The sequence below is a fragment of the Lampetra planeri genome, chromosome 11 (assembly GCF_965212315.1).
Source record: "Lampetra planeri chromosome 11, kcLamPlan1.2.h2, whole genome shotgun sequence".
NCBI classification, from domain to species: Eukaryota; Metazoa; Chordata; class Hyperoartia; order Petromyzontiformes; family Petromyzontidae; genus Lampetra; species Lampetra planeri.
Window position 1 is genome coordinate 4698806 of NC_136117.1, and position 23531 is coordinate 4722336.

Below are 23531 nucleotides of genomic sequence, written 5' to 3' on the forward strand. Positions count from 1 at the left end.
ATCGAGCCCAAACAGTGGTCCGTGTTGGCCCATCGCGTGGTAGCCGCGTCGTCAGGGTCGTCGGCCGTGGTCGGACACATTGACGGGGTAGAAGTACGCATCTTGGTCGATACGGGGGCATCGGCGACAATCATTTCGGAATTAATTTACAATATTCTGCCCGTACAAAGCCGGCCTTTACTGCCGGTTAACGTCCCATTCTATGCCGCTAACGGGGGCTCTCTCGGCATCATGGGACAGATTCGAGCGCAAATTTCTATTGGGGACATCAAATTGTCGGGGCCGATTTTCGTTTCCTCCTCGCTGGCGGTTCCGTGCCTGCTGGGGACGGATTTCTTAGGTAAAATGCCCATTCGTATTTTGATCGACCAAGGATGCATTGAGCTTCCATCGGGGCGGCGCATGGCGTTCCTGCCATCCCCTGCGGCGGCTCGGTCGGCGTTCGCGACGGTACCGGCGTTCGTCGTTAAAACTGTTCGTGTGCCGCCGGGAGCTCAAATGCTAGTGCCTCTGAAACTTCGTAAGCCCTTCGCTAAGGGCATAGGGGATCAGGGTGTTTTGCTGGGACCGTCTAGGGCCGGGGTTAATGGGCCTCATTTGATTCCGGCCCAGACCGTCGTAAGAGGGGACGGGGACCCTTTCATCGCGGTCCTCAATGTGGGATCGCAGACGGTGGTGGTTCCTCAAGGGACGGTGCTCGCTCACGCGACGCCAGTGCCCTGCGAGGAACCTGTCGCGAACCACGTTGGCACTGCTTCCCGGATGCTCCCACATTCAGACAGCGATGAAGGGTGGATCGACGCGCTTTGTGCGGGATCGACGGACCTGACAAATTCAGAGCGCCAACAGCTTAGAACGCTACTGAGGGAATTTTCCGACGTTTTCAGTCGAGATAAATATGATTTGGGTTGCACTCACCTGCTGCGTCACCATATTGACACGGGTGACAGCCCGCCAATTCGCCAAAATCCGTTTCGGTTAAGTCCCGCCGAAAAGGACCATGTCAAATCGGCTGTTGATGACATGTTAGCCGCCGACATCATTTCTCCCTCCACCAGCCCTTGGGGAGCGCCGATCGTCCTGGTTAAAAAACAGGACGGCTCGTTGCGGTTTTGCGTGGATTTTCGGCGCCTTAATAAAATTTCGGTTGCCGACGCATACCCGCTCCCACGGATGGACGAATCGCTGGACGCCTTGGCGGGAGCGCGATTCTTCTCCACACTAGATTTACTTTCGGGATTCTGGCAGCTTCCTCTGGACGATGATTCTAAGCCTAAAACTGCTTTCCGTACACCGCACGGCCTGTTCCAATTCAACCGGTTGCCGATGGGCTTACACTCAGCGCCGGCAACTTTCCAGCGATTGATGGAATTGGTTTTGGCTGGATTGCAATGGGAGTCGTGCCTGATTTATTTGGATGACGTTATTGTCTTTGGTAAAACTTTTGACGAACATCTCCAGAGGTTGCGGGCGGTTTTCCTAAAGATGCGGGCTGCTAATTTGAAATTTAAGCCCCAGAAATGCCATTTGTTACGCGAGTCGGTGCGTTATCTGGGGCACATCGTAGGGCGCTCGGGTATTGCTACCGATCCCGCCAAAACGCAGTGTGTCAGCTCCTGGCCGACTCCCACCACGGTGGGAGAGGTCAGGAGTTTTATTGGCTTCGCATCATATTACCGACGCTTCGTCGCTAATTTTGCAACGATTGCAAAACCCCTACACGCGTTAACATCTAAAGGGGTCCGGTTCCACTGGGGTCAGGATGAGGAAGCCGCTTTCTGCTCCCTTCGGGACGCGCTGGTGAAGGCTCCTCCCTTGATTTACCCAGATTTTTCGAGGCCGTTTTTGCTCGACACCGACGCGAGCAACACAGGTATTGGAGGCGTGCTTTCCCAGGTGGTTGACGGCGTGGAACGGGTGGTCGCGTACGGCAGTCGGGTGTTGTCTCCAACGGAGCAAAGATATTGTGTCACCCGTAGGGAACTGTTGGCAATCGTCTATTTCATCCAACAGTATCGCCCATATCTGTACGGTCGGCATTTCACCGTCCGCACAGATCATGCGGCACTGCAGTACGCCCTGAAGGTTCAACAGCCATCGGGACAATTGTCCCGATGGTTGGAGGTCCTCCAGGATTTCAGTTTTGAAACCACTTATCGTAAGGGCGTTCGCCACACCAACGCTGACGCTCTGTCGCGGATGCCAACCGCCTCCGAATGCGCATGCCTCCTGGGGTCGGGGCGTTGCAAGCCAGTAGGGGACATGATGGTTCCGGTCCTGGCGGCGGCCGCCGACGATGAAACGGTAGTCCCCATTGATATCGCCGAACAGGGGAGAGATTCCCTGCTTGGATTGCCCGTTGATGAATGGGGGCGCCTCCAGTTGGAGGATGCCTCCCTCCTCGCGTTGCGTCGTCGCGCCGGGGAGAGGGGGCGTGTGACGGGTCATGCCGACGCATGGGAAACCCATGCGGGCTTGCTTATGCATTGGGACGGGAAATCCCAGCGTCACCGGCTGGTGGTCCCTTCTGGCCTACGGGGTAAGGTGGTGTGGGCTGCTCATGAGCGCCTCCTCCACCTAGGTACCCAGAAAACACTCGCCTTGCTCCAGCTGAATTTTTTTTGGCCGGGTATGACAAGGGATGTCGCTGATCTGTTGGCGGCATGCCCTCAGTGTGCGCAGCGCAAACCACCGGCACGGGAGTCGAACCCGCCCTTGCAATCCATCCAGGTCTCCAGAATAAATGAACTGGTCGCACTGGACATTCTGGGGCCATTCCCCGCCACCTCCAGGGGAAATAAATATTTGCTTACTGGGGTCGAATATTTTACGCGCTGGCCTATGGCCTGGCCCCTGGCGAATCAGTCGGCAGCAGCCATCGTCGACGCCTTTGTCCAAGGTTATGTCATGGACAAAGGTGCCCCGGAGCGGTTGTTGACCGACCAGGGTAGAAATTTTTCGGGGAAACTCCTAAAACAAGTCTGTGATCTCCTAGGAACGAAAAAAATTCGAACCTCTCCCTATCACCCGCAAACGGACGGGATGGTCGAGCGTCTGCATCGCACCATCACGTCTATGTTGTCGCAGCAAGTTTCGGACTCACAGGCTGATTGGGACTTACAAATTCAAGGGGTTCTAGCGGCATACAGATTGGCTCCCCATGCTGCGACGGGGTTTTCACCTTTCTTTCTTATGTATGGCCGCGAACCCGACCCACCTGTTCGGGCACAGCTGCAGATCCCCGTGCCGCTGGGCAAATCTAAATTGGACGATCACGTTAAATTTAACCTTGACAAACTGACTGAGGCGCGGGATGCGGCGAGGCTAAATTCTGACAGGCGTCAGAAGGCGAACGAGCGCCTCAGACTGGCTCGCGCGCACGTGCTGCAGTGGAAGCCGGGGGACAGGGCATGGCTGCACTGTCCCCAGGTACCACTCGCGACCTCCTCTAAACTCGTACGCCCGTGGCGGGGCCCCGTCGAGGTTGTTGAGGTTTTGAGGCCTCAGTGCGTTCGAATCCAATGGGGGAGGCGCCGGTGGTTTGTACACCCCTCTAGGCTGAAGCCGTTTGTTGCGGTGCGGGGGCCCACGCCACGCACGCGAGGCCAAGCATGTGGGGGGTCGACCGACTCGGAGGGTCCGTCGCTGCTCTCGCCTGATGTGTTGCCGGCTGTCCCACCCACAGGTGCACCGGGAATGACGGGCTCACGCCCTGGAACCCACACAGGTGATGCCGACAGTCGCGCGACTTCAATCGCGACCTCACCTCGAATGGGACAGCCGCCACCGGATGGTCCGCCGTCCGGGGTTGCCCCGTGTGACGGGCCTGCGGCAAGGACGCGCGCTAAAATGCGCAGACTCTTATAATATACAGCAGGAAGAAAAAGAAGAAAAAAAAAAAAAAAACTTTTTTTATTTATTTTCCTTCACGTGTCATGGTTACTGTATGCTGCGTCGGTGGTGTGCTCCTTGCACACTGTGTGTGTTGTGTTGTGTGGGCGCGGTGTGTGTGTTGTGGGTGCGTTGTGTGTCGTGGGTGTGCTGTGTGTGCTGGGGGGAGTTCCTGGCTAGTTGTATATACGTGCTTTTACGGATTTCGTATTTATGCGGGGGGGGGGGGTGCGTCGGACATTCCTTTCGGGGGTATGGTTGTTGTTCTTGTTGTTGTTCTTCAATTTGCATTTTGTTGAAAAAAAAATGAGGCACACACGGGGTCGAGGGGTAAATGTTCCTTTATTTGGAATTGTTGCAGCCGGGACGGCTGCGAGCTGTAATGGGGGGGGTGATGTAGGGCTGTTACGGGAGGGCTGTAAGTGCATACGATCCAATGGGTAACAAACACAGTGGGCGGAGTTACGGGAGTACACGGGGGGGGGGGGTGCCCGCAACGACGTCCGCGTCAGGCAGCCTGGGGGGTTGGGATCCTGGTGAGGGGTATAAAGGGGGAGGACAGAGAGAGCTCGGGGCTCAGTCTGGGAACGAAGGAGGAAGAGTGAAGATCCTCTAGCTAGAGCCCTGGACTCCCCTCGACGCCGCCCTTGTCAGGGCTGCAGAGGATCGAGCCAGAGGCGTGGTTCCGTGAACCAGGGTTAGACCCTGGGACTCCGGAGACCGTAGCCCGACTCACCAGTGTCGGGCCAGTTAGCCTCCCCTAGCCCGTTAGAGGAGGACTTGGGGATAGGTGAGATTAGCTAGGGGGTATCCCCAGTTATCCGGGTGAGGGGGCCGCTACCCCCTCTAGTGTTGTCCTGTACCGACAAGCTGAAATAAATATACGTGTGCCTCAACCTGGGTGTCCAGCGTCTTCACCGGTACTTCACAAGGTTACAAACGAACCCTTCGACACGCTTACAGGACAAGACAAGATCATTGACCACGTGGAGAAGATCTATCTCAAATGTAATCCAGCAATACATGGGCAGAATATGTAGGGGATAATACAACATTTTGTATGGATGTCGAACGTGTTTCGCACCGTACGTCACCAACCGCACTAATCGGAGGTGCAGGACAACAAACTAAAGACAAAAAATAAGTTCTAAAGAAATTACTTTTCAATCTAGATTTAAAAGTGCATAGTGGCTAAATGTGCACATTGTAATAAGCACATGTATTTGTGTAGTGAGTTCTTTAAGACGGGGTAGACGGTTGATTGGAGGCAATATTTATTACAAAGGACTTAACATCACACAACACAGTCCTTAGCTACACAGGGATAACGGCCCCTGTACCCGCTGCCTGGAAGGGTATAGCCCCTCTTGTACTCGCCCTATTCCTGGCTAAGGTCTCGGGGTCCTCCAGCTACACTGCCCTAGGGGAGGCTAGCTTGACCTGGCTCAGCCAAGGCGCAGGTCTCAACCACTGGCCACTCGGACCCAGCCCTGATAAGGACGTCAGGCTTCAAGGCTTCCAGGGTCGTACCACTGGCTCACTCTGCCCGGCCCTGATAAGGACGGCGGGTCAGATGAGTCCCAGGGTCCTGGCTAGCTGGCCTTCTGTCTTCCACTGGTTCTTCAGTCTTCGCTGGCAGCACTGCCCGGACCCTCTTGGGGTCCGGCCTTTTATCCTGCTCCCAGGCTTGCTCCGCCCTAGCCACGGCTCCCTTCCAGAACCTTCCATCAGGTTCTGGAAGGGTGACATCATCCCCCCACAGCCCCCTACCTGGGGGTTGGTCCATTCGCTCCAGGATCCGATCTGCCAGTTGACTGTTTGCCCCTTGAGCCCTACTTCCGTGGTACTGGCTCAACCCGTTGACTGCCCCCTATGGGACAGATGTGGGAACTCCCCAGAGACGTCCAATAACACCATTACATTTGTACAGCGCCATATTTCGGAGATGTCATGACGCATGTGGCGATTCCGGATGCGACGGTAATTTTCAGTCTAAGAGTCCCGAAGGCTGCACGACACAACGGTGTTTTAAAATGTTTTGTTTTTACATTTCGTGAGATGGGATGTGATCAAAGGTCTTCTGGCAGAGCGTTCCAGACTCTAAATTCTCTGCCAACCATAACATGCAAGGGGTCACACGAAAAAGATGAACTTCCAAACAACCTCTCCGTCATTCAGGAATATGTTCTTCCTGCATCGCGCACTTTCAGATGCGCTTCTGTGGCCGTCTGGGAAACTGTTCCTTCTGTTGCAGCCTCGAAATGAACGACGTGGGCAGGTGCTCGAAATCGAGGACAATACTCATTAATTGTGGTAAATCTGTAAAATGCAAAAGCACACGTGTGTCACACAGCAATCCTCAACCGAGTCGCCATTAACCACGTGACTGGTGTACAAGTCCGGTTAATCACTAACCCTGTCAACCACCCACAGGACCAACTCAGTCATCACATGCTGGTGTACACACGCGCATTGATCTACTGCACAGCACATCAGGACTTTCACAAAACCACACTTTACTCCCTTGCTGCACGAGGAAACAATTAAAAGAGTGGTCCATTCCTAATGTGCCACACTTCCGATATTAGGAAGCCACTGGAGCTATGCATTTTTAAATCTAGATTAAATACTAATTTCTTTTGAACTGCTTCCTGTGTTTGGTTCATTGTCCTTCCCCCGCACCTCCGATTGGCACGGTTGGCTATGTCCGGTGCGAAATAAGTTCAACACACGTACATAATGGCCTCAGCCAGCCTTGGTAGCCTGGTGTGAACCTTGACATTTTTTAAGTTGCATTATAATTAAATGAGGATAATGTGAAACGTTCGCATGCAGTTTGTCATATGTTTACGTTTCACTGTAGTTTAAAGATGGACATATTATTTGCTCAATTGTTTCATGCTGCACCAGATCAGTACCGTAAATGTGAACATATATAATGCCAATAAAAAAATGTATGCTTTTGAACTTCTCTTTTTTATTACGTTGTGCCAAAAAGCTACGAGGGTAATTAAAGTTGCTTTTGAAAAATCACTTAAAGGGCAAAGAATGGAGGAGATTTCCACTTAGCTTAATATCAACGTTGGACTGCAGGATGCTGTTGCTCTGTTGAACAAAGATAAGAAACTCAGTAATTGCGTCTGGTTCCATGGCAAAACGAGGATCTCGTGCCTTATTATTTACTCTGACGGAGCAGGGCGCAGATGGCTTGACAGGTGTCTGTCTTTGTGCCTTCACTTGTGTTTGTCTCCCAACACGCTCGAACCATTGCTAAGCATCGATCGCTGTGTTCATACACCTGCTCACTGATTGTTGTAAAGTGTTTAAAAGCATTGTGGATTTAAGACCCAAGTGTTAGGCTGTAAATGATTTTTGTTCTTTTGAGAGGCGGCGATATTTCAAATACTACTCAATGAAACATACACAATATGGACTTTTCACATATTCTTCAATATTTGTGCGCATAAAATTGTTATGTTCTTTTTTGTCCTATCCCTCTTATTTCAGAAAGTTGTGTTTATTTTCAGACGGTTCCATTCACAATTGAGTTGTTTTAAATCAAATACGTTATATTTCACTCCCTCCTTAACACATATGGTTCATTCCTATGTCTTAGGAATGTTACAGTCGGGCCAAACAGTGAAATAAATATGCTTACACAATGGCATACGTGACTAGCGTCACTATCCTGATGTTAAATGTTACCCTTGAGGTGGTTTTGTATCCCCAAATTAGCCTCCATGTTGACTTGAGCCAGCTACCTTGGGGTTCAGTACCAGTGTCTTAGTGCCAGGGTCTCAGTGTTCACACGACACCAACACAGAGACACTGTCCTCAGAAACAAGCATGTTGATTCGTTTGTATTGGCTAGAATTTTCAGATTGCATTATAAACATGTTGATGTTAAACATGACAAAACGCAAGGTAAAACAGAACAGAAATACAGTGATATCTGTAAGGTTTTCAATGTACTTTACAAGTATCACCTTAACCAATGCCTGACTTTATAATATTATATCGCTCCTTGCAATTTAGCCTAACTCGTTAACCGTCTGCACTATGCAAATAAGCAAACTAATTTAAAGAAATGTGCAAAAAAACCAAGCATTTATATATAATGAATGTGATATTAACTATCAAAAAACTGTACATGATAACTCCTCGTATCCAGGGTAACGTGTGGGACTAATATCACGGGTACTATTGTTGGAGGGGTTATCGGTGAATTTATGCCACTTATTTATGGGGGAATTAATAAAACTTTATCCGATGGTCTCCTCTTATCCACGAAGACAAATCGACAATAGGAGTTTTGCCAGAGCCTATAGCTTCCGTGGATAACAGAATATGCAGGCTATAGAGTTGTGAATAAGAGGAAGGAATTATTTATATATATACCATAATTTAGAGCAAATACTATACATGTAGTTACAGTACTGTCATTATTAATTCATTAAAAATACAGCTTTCAAATTTATTATTTACAATTAGTGAGTGTGTGAAACTAAATTTGGTTGGAATGGTGGACATGGTAAAACAACTGCAAATTCTACATCTCCGGTGGCCAATACGTGGATTGCAATCTACAGGTAGATCAGAAAATGTTTTCGTTGATCTCAAGACAAATCAGAAAAAAAACCACACTTAACACAAGCAGACGACAAATTTCGTTATGGATGATGGCAAATCAAAGTCTCGGACTAACAATTCATCCATGGGAAAAAAACACGCCGTAGCAATAGATTGTTCAAGTACTGTATCTCCATCGTGCATTACAGGATTATGAGCCGAGTCATTTTTTATTATTACACGCTTTTATTTAACTCACTCTGTCTGTTGTTGTCGTATCCTCAAATCTTATAACTCAATTTTAACCCACTTCCCAATGCGGTATCGACTGCAAACTTGGTATACTTATGTCATTCTGATGACAATACCACATTCTATCATAAAAAAAACCAATTTTTAACGATCTTTTTTGACACGCTTTCTATTAACTCTCTCTGTTGTTGTTGTCGTATTCTCAAATCTTGTAACTCAATTTTAACCCACTTCCCAATGCGGTATCGACTGCAAACTCGGTATACTTATGTCATACTGATGACAATACCATATTCTATCATAAAAAAATATATATATGTTTTAACAATCTTTTTTACACGCTTTCTATTAACTCTCTCTGTTGTTGTTGTCGTATACTCAAATCTTGTAACTCAATTTTAACCCACTTCCCAATGCGGTATCGACTGCAAACTTGGTATACTTACATGTATGTTGAACTGATGACAATACTATATTCTATCATAAAAACTAAAAAAAGTATTTTTCAACCATTTTTTGTATAAGTAATGTTTCGGCTTGGGTCTAATTGTCCACGCTCAACTGACATTGGCTGTAAATCACCAAGGCCCCTTACGTTATGGCAAGCCTCGGGGCCACTTCCTGGAGTCGTGGAGTTCTGCCATTACTAGTACGGTACATTTCATTAAAGCGTGTTTAAAAAAATATATGTTTTAATATTACTTATTGGCTATAGCTTTCTGGCGGCTCACGAAGCCCGTTGAGATCCACCACAGTGGATCAAGGTGCTTGGCGGCTTGGCCATGAATGAGACACACTACTTAAAAGATTGACGATTCAATTTCGTTTTCACTGTTTTTGGGAACGTTCCTAATTGCATGATTTCCTGTGAACTCAGCAACTGTGTAATCTGCACATTAAAAATACATTGATTTTGTTTATTTTGAGGCCACAGTGTTATCGACTGTGTTGGGTTTGTATTAATTGCGAATGTGCATCACCGCCAACGCAGCAGCATAACTGTTATATGAAATGTAAAAATGTTGGTATTTATAAAAAAATAAACTAATGATACCAACCAATGTCATTTTCTTCTCTACCAGAGGAAGAAAATCCAGAGTGATTATGAATACCATAGTGATAGACAGAAAGACGTTGGCTTAGGATGAAACGGAATGTATAATGAAAAATAAATTGATCAAAGCTTTCAAAGGTTGCAATTTTGAATACTTGATATGCTTTATAAGAACAGTAATACTGTACCGCCATTGGGCCATATTGCCATCATGATACAAAAGCAAATAGCCTTGAGCATTGAAGGCTTTCAGATGCCAATTGTTCACATTGGCACAGAATAACTGCATGTAATCTGTCAAAATACTTGTGTAGCTATACAATGCAGGCATGCTAGTGATGATGGTGCCATTAAATGCCGTCTCAAGTCTGAACTAATATTGCTCAATGAGCCGTCCTTTTAAAGGTAAACACTGATGTTGCTCTATATATACCCGGGCATAACCCATGCACAGAACTACGCAGAGAAACGGCAAGATTTGTTGAGCTTCAACAGCATCATCGCCATTACCACTGTGAGTACGAATACTATATGTGCTAAACTTTAAACACTTGAAACTAATCATTTGTGGATAGTCATGTTTCATATGTTAAACCCAGTAAACATGCAACGTTGAACCAACGTTGGGATTTAGTTGGAATCATTGGACCAACATTGGGCCAAAGTTTCATGTTTACTGGGAAACTCGTAACTAACTGGTTCAATTGTTTCCTATCGGCTTTTGTGTCAAACTCCATGGGATGTGAATTGATGAACTGATGATGGGGAATGTATGTTCAAGTATTTGGCACGATATATAAATCAGTTTAGAACTGAATGCTGATCTGACCCTAAGTGTCAAACGATTTGATTTTCAAGCCGTATAGTTTTGGGCCACCCAGTTTCTTATTACTCAAAACAAGTTGTTTGATACCTTGAAGTTATAAACTCGACTATGCGTCGAATTTCAAATGTATAACCCTGCCAAAGCGCCATCATAGTTTATAGCATGAGTTAAATTCAATCTGTGGATTTTATTTCAATTAAGACTTGTAACCTTCCCATACAACGAGTCTTGATTTTGAAAATAAGTTTAGTACAATTTAATGCTGCATGTTAAATATAGGAATGTCTGTCGCAGTATAATGGGTCGCACACTGGACTTATAAATCCAGAGGTGGCCGGTTCGATTTCCTGGCAAGGTAGTCGAAACAATGGGGCTCGTGTCTTGAAATGGTCACACGACACTTAGTAGTCGTTTGGCCGAATGTGTGGTTACTCCCACCTCTGCCAGGACATGTATGTTTGTTGAACTTCTGCATCTGTCCATCATTGTACAGGAGGCTAACTGCATATCCTCTAGCCGAGTGCCCTTATGCCCAGCAGTGACATAAGTTAAACAGGTAAAGGTGGTGAGGACCTGTATCTTCACCTTCTTAGGTTTTTTCGGTAAAGTCACGTAGGTAAAAATTTAAAATTAATAAAAGTAAAATAAAAATAAAATAAAAATCACGACGTTTCGGAGGCAACACAAGCTTCCGTCTTCAGGTGGAACCGTCACAGCACGATAGCTGTATCAAGTGATACAACTATCGTGCTTGTGATACAGCTATCATGCTGTGACGGTTCCACCTGAAGACGGAAGCTTGTGTTGCCTCCGAAACGTCGTGATTTTTATTTTATTTTACTTTTATTCATTTTAATTTTTTACCTACGTGACTTTACCGAAAAAACCTAAGAATATGAATCCTTGCAGTCACGAAAGCTTCAAATCTAGAATTGTATCTTCACCGTCGCAGCTGCTGCACGTGAATAACCCGGGCCCGTTGCTGTGTGTGCCCTGGGCAGGCCGCGTTCGTCCACCGCCATGTTCCCGACTCGAGGCATCGCCAGCGTGCTGCTGTTGAGTGCCGTGCTGCTCTGTGCGTGCCAACTGGCGCAGGGTGGCGTCAGCTTCCTGCCCAACGACTTTAAGAATGTAAAACGCGTTTTGTTGCCTTCGGATCAGGGCCGGATGAACCCACGGAGAGGCATTAGGGCCTCGTGTTTTCTCAGCCCTCCTTTGGGCCCTCCATCGCTATGTGGAAGTGACAGCAGCTTCTTCTTTCGTGTGGCTGCTGAACAAAAGCAATGTTTGTTCCTGGGTAGTAAGTGTTATTTCCTAGTTCGTTATGCCTCAAAAGTACAGAAAATGGACATTATTCCCCACAAACTTTGCTTTTGTGACCAGGACAATGATATTTTGAAATGTACCTATTTTCAATGAGAAAACGTGTGCATTTGTGTCATTCGTTCACATAAAGTCCTGGTCACAAAAAGCAAAGTTTGTGGGGAATAATATCCATTTTCTGTACTTTTGAGGCAAAATAAAAAAAAATAACACTTAGTATCCAGGGACAAAATTTGTGTTACATAGTGAGTTATTTATTATGATAATGTAACAAATTAAAACACCAATAATATACGTTTATCCATTCCTGAAAGTGCTAATTCCCCACACCGTTAATGAACTAAACGTTTAAGTCCAACTTCATTAGAACACAATACACCTTAATATAATTAAGGATAGCCTATTGTCCCCAATCGCTAAATGGTTTCACCTTATCACACTAACCTTATCTGCCAATCACTACACATCAACTAACAATCAACATGCGTTTAGATTATTTAGACGAGTTCCCTGCTATACATTTCCACATGATAAGCCCACTTCGTTGAGCTATCATTTGTGATAGCCAGGTCGCTTCTGAAAAAGAAGCTGAGCGCTCAGTAAAAAAGAGTTTTATTTTTTTGTGCTTTGTTTACCTTTCCTAAACTTTGCACTCCTATCGTGTTTTAAAAAATATTGTTTTGTCATTGTAACGTTCTGACCCGTTCCCCGACTGGACATTTGCGAAAGAGCTTTATCGCTTATCGGATTCCTCCAGTGTAAATAAAGATTCCGATTCTGAACTGTAATTATTAAATCACAAGCCTTTTGCCCGTCCAAGGCCTTGTGTATTTCAGTAAATCTGAAACTTACAAGCGAAAAGCAGACCGCGACGTGATATTCATTGCATTAATGCGTGTGCAGTTTGTAAGGGCGTGGTGACACAGACCTATTTCATTTGAAGGTTATAATCCCTTGTTCATCATGACGTCCTTTTTACTTCGATGTCTCAACAGCGTTACGGAGATCGCGTGACGTCAGGGTTCTGCCTTTGTAGTGAGGGTTGTAAGTTGACGCTTAGGAGGGGGGAGGAGGCGCATCAGCCCCCCATGTGGAGTGACGTCAGCCGCTAATTATTATGAATGGGGGGGGGTGTCCATTTGGAGGACGTCACCTGCTCATGAATATTAATGAGGGGGGCTGGTCGATGTGGACTGACGTCACGAGCGTTAAGGACAGATATTCCTGGGTGATTATGGTAAGTAAATCCACGTGCTTGATTGTGCCGATGACATCACGACATCTACTTAAGGACCCGGGATCAGGAGGCGATTTCCCTCGGGACCGGAGCTCCTGTAAACAATTGACGTTGCTGGATTGCAACCTCGAGCGAAATGCCGTTAAATATTGTGAGGTAGCGCAGCGCTGCTGAAGCTGTAATACATTTGGAACGTTTGATTCACCTGACACTGTCTTATTAATTGGCTGTGAAGGGTGGTGGAGGGTTTATGATACACTAAAGGCGGCATACCTGTCAACCCATATGGTTTACCCGTATTCTTGTACAGGCAAATTGAGTTTTCAGGTCCATACGGCGTACAACCGTTTCAATACGCGCAAACGAAAATAAATTCTATTTGTTTGTGTTTTTCCCTTATGATGGGACTTTGTAGAATGGACGTTGAGATTTATAAGGCCACGGGGTGACCAATAAGGTCTGAATTGGTCTGTAATAAGGTAAGGCACTGATGAGGGGTTGACAGGTATGTGGTGGCCACCCACCCCCTCGTGTGCCGTGCCGGCCTTCAACAGCGCTTGCCCCAACAGTCTGTTCAGACGCTATACCGGGGGGAGATCTTTGTTTTTTTTTGTGCATGAATTTGGCCATTTGAATGAAATCCAGGAAGACAAGAAGGCGCCCACAGAAGTCGTTCAGCGCCGGTCGGAGGGAGCGGAGCGCTACACTGACGACGACACGGAGCAAATCAAAGTAAAATCGTCCCGCTCTATAACAACCGGGTCCCCCCTCTTGTCTCTCTCTCGCCACCGTTTTCTATTTCACTACATACTGTAATAGCAGAGTTCTTCACGGATTTTCAGAGGGGGGGGGGGGGGGTACACTTTCGCCGATAAGACATCATCAGTGTGAGGGCCACCACACAATTGAAACCATTGTTGGGTTTGTGACAGCAGCACAACGACGATGATGATGATGGGGTGGTGTTTTCCACATTTTGTTTATTGTCAGAGAGGCGCACTAGAGGCCACCAGTGACCGGCGGGCCTTGTAATGAAGAACACTGATGTATAGTGCAAATTCCATACCTGTCAACCCATGCGGTTTACCCGTATTCTTGTACAGGGAAATTGAGCTTTCAGGTCCATACGGCGTACAGCCGTTTCAATGCGGATACTTTTTTGCATCTATTTGTTGGTGTTTCTCCCTTGTGATTTGACTTTGTAGGATGAATGTTCCGATTTATAAGGGGCACGGGGTGACCAATAAGGTCTGAATTGGTCTGTAATAAGGTAGGCACTGATAAGTGGTTGACAGGTATGAAAACCCATTCTTATCTTCATCATTTTTGATACTGCCAAAAAAGGTCCCTTAGATATAACTGCTCGACCCGAGATATAAGTGTTCACTGATACTTGCGTTGCCTTTGTGCTGTTCGCCTTTTGGCGTCCTCTGGTCTAACACTGGTGGTGAGATAAGGCGATAAAGAAGGCTGTCTCTGGTGTAGGTCAATCAGTTTCAAAGACAATGCCTTTTCTATTATATAATCAGAGCATGTGCGTTTGCATGTTTTGCCACAATAGCGTGTGGTTAATGCAGGCTTGATGCCTTGCAAAATGTTTCTATTTTGGTGTTTGAACATCTTAACACCTTTTATTTCCAGAGAGGGTAAACCCTATTCTTATTTTTGGCTCATAACAGTGAACCTACCCACTTGTCCACAATGCAATCTGTGCCCCATCGCTTGTCGCAAACCTTTTTTTTAATCGTGGCAAGAAAAAATATAACTCCACACATTCGGCGGTAATTATGGCAGGTGGTATTCGTTATTGGCACTCCAGCACTGTGTGTTGCATGTGATTCGCCAGATAAAGTGTTTGCAAAATATTTAAAATATATATTTTTTAATCTTGAGCGATCTTCAACAGCACATAACATGAGCATTTGAAACGATCTCTCCAGAGATGCCGACAAACATCTGGCACTCACAAATCGATATTATGTCTGTCACCAACGCCATGACACTGTTCAGTTTAAAAGGATTAAGCCCGCATGATGAATGTACACATCACCAAATTTGTGCGTAGAGTTTTTTTTTTCTGGCTGGCTCTAATTGTAATTATGTAGTGATAGGTGATATCTTTAGGGAACACTGTGTATTTTAAAGGGTGCTCAATTTGCATTTTATTTAGAGTAATATCTTTCTTCCATCGTAAAATGTAATACAAATCCAGTAGAATATTGTGTTCATGCTCTAACTTAGAATTGAACATTATTGATTGCATTCTGGAGATTGGCATCACGAGGAATGCTTCTAATACCATGAGACATGAAGGTTAAGCTATATATCGTACTGCTGTTGTAATTCTACATGGAATTACGATTGCTCGTAATAATGGTAGTGAATGATTGAAATGTTAGTACTATAGCATAGTGATATTAGAAAACTAGTTAAAATATTACATGCCATGTTCCTGAATATGATTAAAATACTGTAACTGAGGTTATATTACGGAGTTGAATTCGGATTATGCATTTTAAAAATTAAACAGTTTTATTTCCTATACTGTAGTTCTTTGTTAATGTTATGGTTAGGTCCAACTTGTGTGTTAAGCTCAATCCTATAATTTTGTTGACGCAGTCGTCTCGTCTGGTATAGACAACAGGCAGTTCCTCATGATAATTATTTTTTTAAGAACTGCTTTTTTGTGTTTAGTTTGTTGTCCTTCCCCCGCACCTGTTAGCACGTTTGGCTACCTACGGTGCGAAAGAAGTTCAACGTACATACGGAATGTTGCAGATGGTGTTGGGTTCACCTTCACGTAAACATTTCCTGCGCGTGCTGTTGCAGATCATGGCTCCTCTGGAGGTGGGCATCGCCATGAGCTTTGACGAATATCGCAAGTATGGGGCCATCCTCAATGAAATGTTCAAGGAGCTGCTGAATGTGGACTTGATAGGTAAGTATTGCATGGCAACGATTGATAGTTGATATACTTTGTGTTAGGCCATGAAATGATCTGACCAAATTTGCGTTGTTAAGGCCCTCCACCACCTGACACAGCCAAACAAATGACATTGTCACGTGTCACGACCGTCCAACGCGCCCGTTTTTGTCTCGGCTCGCCAGTAAGTTGAAAAGTAATTCTCAGTCAAATTTAGTTATTAAATAGGAATAGTATCAACTGATTACTATCTAATATGTGTGGCCTTTTCAGGTAGTGGAGAGTCTTAATACAACTATGATCAGATCATTACATGGCCTAACCCAACAAATAAACTATGAAACATAATATCGGCTACAACAAATTCCACGTTAAATCATACGCAAATAATAATGGACTCCAATCAGTCACACAATTGGCATGCTGCAGCATCTGTGTAAGGATGAGCTGCTATTGCCTTGTTTCCTCTGCTGTGGTGTGGTCTCCTCCTGTTGGGGCACCACGCTGGCGAGATGTTAACTACCTCGCTTGGTATACAGGAGGTCGTTGGTTAGATCCCGATTTTGACGCCTGCTGTATATTTGGAGTTTGCATGTTTTCCCCGTAGTCACGTGGATTTTTCTCTGGGTCCCTCGGTTTTTTGCTCCAGATTTATAAACATGCGTTTAAATTCCCACATGTTTTGTTGAGCTATCATTTGTGTCCAGGTCACTTCTGAAAAAGAGCTATACAGCTCAGTGGGCCTTACCTGGTAAAATAAAAATAGTTTAGTTTGTAGTCGCATCTTTCTCGCTTACCACGACATCACCGGTAGTCTCGTGTCTCCATAAGCCTCTTGTTATAGAGACGTTCAGTCTGCAAGCTGCCTTCATAGATTTCTTCACGATTGAGGTGCTCCTTCCAGCGGACGTTGAGTGCGCCGCACACTATTGGTAGCTTAGAGTGGGCCTGGTCCTGCCTCTCTTCCTGAGAAGCAGTACGAAGTACCTCTCAATAGTTCAACCAAAATGATGTAAATCCATCGATCTTTAGTTTCTTTCCTGGGACTCAAGTACTCATTTATAACGGAGTCAACGCGTTCCTCTAAAATGAGCATGTGGCTGTAATCATCTCTGAACCTGTTGTATAAATCCTGAATGGTGAGGACATGCGCAATTCCCTCCACAACAAAAGTACCACTTCTCACAAAGTGGTACTTTTGTTTTTTATTAAACATGGAGAGATAATGATGTGTTGACCTCCGACCACAATATGAACGAGTTCCTTCTCAATGTGAATTGAGTGTCCCTGGCACAAGTCCCCACGTTTCTAGTGATGTAAACAGTGTAACGGTGGCACTGAAGTGTGTGATATTGTCTGGCCAGTTGACACAATGGAGATGTTCGTTCACTCAAAAATACATAAACGTTTAGTTTTGTTTATTTTTTTACCCCAAGTTCGAAAAATATGTAATGCCATTTTTTTTTCTTTACAGAAAAGTGATTCGAAGAGATGACCACAGAATGGAGAATGAAAGGTCGGGCTTGAGAATGCAAGCGGTATAAATAACCTTCAAAGTAACTTAAATAAGTCATGGAGTTACCTTTTTTGAGGATGTAATTCGTTGATTTGTGTTACCAATCAGGTCATGAGAATCGCATTGTAATTATTTGAGAGCACAGCAATGAGCATGTACGTATTTGAATATAACTCTGTATAAATAAAGAATGCATGCCTATAAAGACTGTGTGGCTCTGAACGTATCACCATCATCATCAGCCATGATCTAGTCACTGCTGGATGAAGATCTTGCCAAGTCATCACCACATCACACGATCTTGCGATGCACCAAACCATACGGCTCCTGCACATGAGCCGAATTCATCACTCCATCTCCTAGAAATATTCTTTGCAGGCGTGTTCTCTCATATGGCTGCCATTCTGTTATCTGCGACCACTGTATGGTGTGTGGATGGAAGTCGACAAACCAGTGTGTACTATGAAAGCGTTGAGATAGATTTTAAATTTTCGTGACTGCAGGAATCCATACTCTTTGGTTCTTTCGGTAAAGTCACGTAGGTACAAAATAAATTAAATCACGACGTTTCGGGCGCAACACAAGTGCCCGTCATCAGGTGAAAACAACCACAGCAATAAACAATTGCTGAAGTGCCCACCAAAGGGTAGCGTAGAGATAGGCAGTACATATATGCATACGTCCACACACGAAATGGATACAAATGGATGTCAGCCTACGGGCATTACTAAAAAGGCAGAACATAATTCACAGTTTTCTTCAAATTGGTGTTAGGTATCTCCGCTAATATGGAAACCACTATATCTGAGAATTTAATTCACATTTCTCCCTCATTAAATTAACATCAGGGAAATGTATGTCACAGATGTGACCCCAATTTTGGATAGAACTGTGATTAAACACACTTGACAGGGAAATGCATAGCCACAGTAATCTGAGGGTACAATATTGCGGATTATATCCATGAAATTAAACCGTGACTATACTCCACATAACATTTTGGAGAAAAAAAAACAGATGTGGATAATAGGAATATGGCCATAGATAATAGAAGTGTGTCAGCTCCCGCGAACAAGAGTTATGTACCTGGTTTAAAAAAAGAGAAGTCAATGCTTGCAGACCATTAAACTGTTTGGATTTTTATAAAATCACACCCTTGGAAGATTAAATCTTATTCAAATTAAGAACGTGCCTTAACTAGAAAAACGCCTGGCTAGGTATAAGGTCAGTGTGCTTCGGAGCATAAACCGTCATGCCAATCGCCGGTCATCCTCATAGCAACGACTTTTAGCGAGCTCGCTAGTCATCGAACAAAGACAGTCACTGCGTGGCGCGCCTTCAGATGCGCTTCTGCGGCCGTCTGGAATGCTCTTCCTTCCGATATTAAGAAGCCACTGGAGCTACGCACTTTTAAAACAAAATTGAAAACTCATTTCCTTAGAACAGTTTTTTTGTTTAGATTGTTGTCCTTCCCCCGCACCTACGATTAGCACGGTTGCCTATGTACGGTGTGAAATAAATTCAACATACACGAATGCAAGTGAGTTAGGATTAAAGCTTGATGTACATGGGTATTCTGGCAGGGACGTGCAGTCAGGAGAGGCAGGGGAGGCAGAGCCTCACCTGTCATACTCCAATGAAAATTGGAGTAACTTCTGTACGATTCCAATAATTTTTATAGTCAAAATCGCCAAATTGGGGAGCTCTGCTGCAAATACAGGAAGAGACGAGATGTGAGGCAGCGACGAGCTCAGCCTCCCCTCTGATTGCGCAACCCCTCAGTAACTGGATGGAGTGCGGGCAATAAGCGCGTGCCTGTTACTATCTCAGTATGTCACCAATGTAATGTTTGTAGACCCCTTCATTTCATGTCCTCGCCTTCCATACTCCAGGTAACTTATTCCACGTATGTGTATAAAGATATTTAGGCTCGCTGGTTTCGTCATGAAACTGCAATGAAAAAGCACCAGGGGAGGCAGCTATTACATCTGCCTCACCGAGGGGGACGTGTCTAACACGCCCCCCTCAGTGAGGCCACGCCCCCCTCAGTGTGTGAATCTGGCTCTGACACGAGCCAGTGCCTCCCCAGCCATTGACCTCACCGCACGTCACTGTATTCTGGCAGTCAGTGGATTCAGCAGGCGAACACAGCGGAAGTGTGAGCATCATCTCTGGTGTATGTGTGGTTCTTTCTCTAGGTGTTCTTGTTTGCAACCACAAATCGCAAGCGGGGCCGTAGAATGAGTTGTGGCGAACTCCATTGTTTTAACCACGTCGGGTGATATGCAATTGCAAAATATCGCCACTGTGTGGCAGGATTTGCTAACAATTCTATACAATCCTGGATAAAATGGCATTGTATTGGGACTGCGTTGTATTTTGCCATTGATATTTGCAAAATGGGAGGAGGAATTTTGTGGGACAATTTTAAAAGTGTTTCTGTTCTTGCAAGGTGTAGAAATAGCATAGGCGTTAATCAACTGCGCCGTTATATACTAGATAGAACATTAATAAAAGATGCACATTCGTTAATCACACTGGCTTAAAAAGGAAAATATATATGGCAACGTTTCAGCCAATGGGCCATCCTATGTACTATGAAATAGGGCCAATGCCGAAAATGTCACCTACAATGTTTTTTTTTCAGGGCCACAGCGCAATTGATTCATACACTGAGTTTTATTAATTGTGCTTCTTCACCACTGCCAATGCAGCATCACCAAATAACTGGAAGAAAAGTTATCCTTATGAACACTTAAATGATTTGTAATTACAAGTACTGTACGGTACTGTAGCTTTACATTGAAATAGCTCGGCAAATACATGAATTGTTTCTAGAATCATTGTAGCAACAATAATAGTATAATTCATCCACAGTAATATGTGCGAGACTTTGCAGATCATATTTTCCGCAATATAATCCACGAATCTACTCCACTTGTGAATCTGGTGAAATAATTGTGAATCTGGTGAATTTTCAATGCGACTCCTTTTACATGTGAAAATTGTGCGGATAAACAGGAGTAAATTATGTATTTACCTGAAGTGCATTGTGCCGGTAATATCCCTGGATAATCACCTATTGTAAGAAGAAGTGAGAGGTGGATAATATGAATTTTCCCCGCACCCTACAGCTGTCACGGTTATTAGGGTTGCAGATAAGAGGACTTGTAATCTAGTGTCGTGATTACTTTTCAACAAAGGAACTCAATTTGAAGTTGTGCCTGGGATGTCTGATACATTTGATGCCGTACAGCATGAGCCAATGCAGTAGGCATCATGTTGAGGTTGTTTGCCCAGAAGAGACTGACAGAGGTCTCCATGAGGGTCTTGCCTCGGATATTTGTCAGTTTCCTTTTTGAGGAAGTGTGGGAGACAACCGTAGTGCTTCGAAGTGGCCCACAAGTGGAAATTGAAGTGAAAAAAATAATACTCCACATTTAGAAAGTGCCTTTCGATTATTTACATTGTTTATCTGCTATACATTTCCAAATGTTACGCTACTTCGTTGACCTATTATTTGTGGCCAGGTTGTTTCTGAAAAATAAGATAATAGCGCAGTGGGATTTCCCTGAGAAAATAGAAAGTTTGGTTTTATTTGTATATTTTAGTGATTTGCTTACCTTCCCTATACATTGCACTCCTATCGTGTTTTGTATTTTGTTGATGTTGTAACGTTGTGACCCACCCCTACTGGACATCTGTGAACTAAAGCTTGATAGCTCATCGGATTCCTCCAGTATAAATATTCCGATTCTGGATCTAACCATATCCTACTTACTACACTGCCTCTTAGAGACAGCTAATTGCCCTGCGGGAGGATGTCCCGCACAAACATAATAATTTACATTTGTAAGGTAAACTTAAATAACTGATCTCAGAGCGCCATAATGACCATGTCTCTATGTGATCCATAAACCCCACGTCCAAGTCGCTGGACCGAGGCATACACAATCACACCCAGAAATTGAGTATTGTAATTATAGTCCAACTTTAGAATGGGAAAAAAGGGAATTACACGTACAATAATATTCTCCTAAAGTTAACGAGGATCATATGTACACCCATGACGAGTATTGTATTTCACAATTCACCACACCAGGCCACATATTATGATAACTATTAAAATAAACTTCAGCCTGTATGTGTTTCGGAAAGGCTTCACATGCGAAAGAAAAAGCTGCTCTTGAGTCATTCTGTAATTTCCCAAGTACAGTAATTGTACGTTCATTTTACAGCGAAACAGTTTACACGCGTTTAAAATGTAATTACTTCGCAAGAAAAACACTTTGTCTGAATTCAAATCACAACACTGCAAATCAGAAAAGGCTGATTTCCCAAGCTACAAATAATGAGGAATGTTTTAAACCGTGAGAAAAAAATCTAAAACAATGGAGCAGTCAGCAGTGAAAGTACCGGTCCTATCACCACACCCAAACCGACTCTTTAAATTATCAACACGACGACACATTTGTCAACAAGACAGTTGCCTTAAAAGGAAAAACACATCGCCTAATGACTCTTATTCATGGACAATTGTCTGTGCTATGAAGAAGCACCATTGCCTAAAACGTCACATATTATAGATGTTTCCTGTTAAGGCCAAACTGTTATGGACGAATGGCGTTCAGTTTTTTTGTTACGCTAGCGTGCACCTCTGGCAATGCAGCATCACCAAAAAACATCTTTCATTTATCCATCGCATAGCTTAAGGGACCAAATATAAATCGCAGTAATACCAACTGTCTATATTAAAATCTATGTTCTTCCCATTTCATCAAATTACTTTGGGTTTCCAGTTCTGTCCCTCCACCAGACACCTCACGTTGTTCAGCATTATTGGAATTATTGAAGGAAGCCCGGGATGTATTAAATATAAAGGCGGAGAGAGAGAGAGAAGGTGTGGAGTGCGTTTATAAAACTGAACGTAAACACCTAAAATGGCTTGCGTTAAATTAAATTGATTGCTGAAATGGTTTGAGTACAGCAGAGCACACGAGAGACCGCTCCTAGACTTATAGTATTACTCTGCTGGAAGTTTGTTAATCTATAAACTTTTGCAAGCGTCAGCCAACGGGAAGAAACGTAAATACATGGACACCGAAATAAGTTAAACGGGCCGTGCTTAATGTGGGAGAATTTTAGAACAACAAAGCACATTTTGTCGCAGCAGCAGCACCAGACCATCCCACCAAATTCTGCATGAACACAACCGCTCTCACGCAGCAGCCCACGTAGCCTCTCCACTTTCCATCTAACAGCCTCTCAACGACACCAATTCACAACAGATGTGTGCACTGCATGTGATTTAATTTGCATGCATTTATGTGGAACCCACCCCCACCACCACTATAAATGTGTCTGACGCACGAATTAGAATTTCCCATGCATGTGAAGGGACATGTGTCCTGCAAAGTTTTTTTTTATTCATTATAAAAGATCATGTTCTGTCAAATTAACAGCAACGCGCAGGAAATTCAACAAGTCCTGTCGCAGCTGTACATTGCATAAGGACCGTGTTACGTACGAGGCGAAGATCTCCCGTATAGCCTTGAACAGACTGTTGGGGCAAGTGGTGTTAGCGAGCACCTATAAAGGCCGGGAAGGGTACATGAGGGGGTGGGTGGCCAGCACCACGCCCGACCGCCTTTTGTCTCCTTAGTGGCGATATTTACACACCGCACCAGGTACTCATTTGAGGGGAGTCCCAGGACCGGTTCGGATATTTGTCACTGGTGTTGGTCGTGAGCTGGAATTCGTAGCGCAGCGCGCTACACCACTGCACCACCGTTCCACACACGCGCGCGCAGATATCCCACGGCTCGTTTATGAGTTGTGTGGGCCAAGTGCTATTAGCAAGCACCTATTAATGCCCGCACATGAGTCATTGATGTTGCCAACAACATGCCCACTCGTCTGCAACATGCACAGCCCAAGTTG

At 44.8% G+C, this 23531-nt stretch overlaps 1 protein-coding gene across 1 annotated transcript; it reads left to right on the plus strand.

Moving 5' to 3' along the window:
• Positions 1-10159: 10159 nt before the first annotated feature.
• LOC144721222 (appetite-regulating hormone-like) lies at positions 10160-17796 on the plus strand. Its single transcript, XM_078598661.1, has 5 exons — positions 10160-10280; positions 11594-11723; positions 13798-13884; positions 15982-16090; positions 17550-17796. The coding sequence occupies exons 2-5, from the start codon at positions 11613-11615 to the stop codon at positions 17555-17557; spliced, it is 315 nt and encodes a 104-aa protein (XP_078454787.1). The 5' UTR covers positions 10160-10280; positions 11594-11612; the 3' UTR covers positions 17558-17796.
• The last annotated feature ends 5735 nt before the right edge of the window (positions 17797-23531 follow it).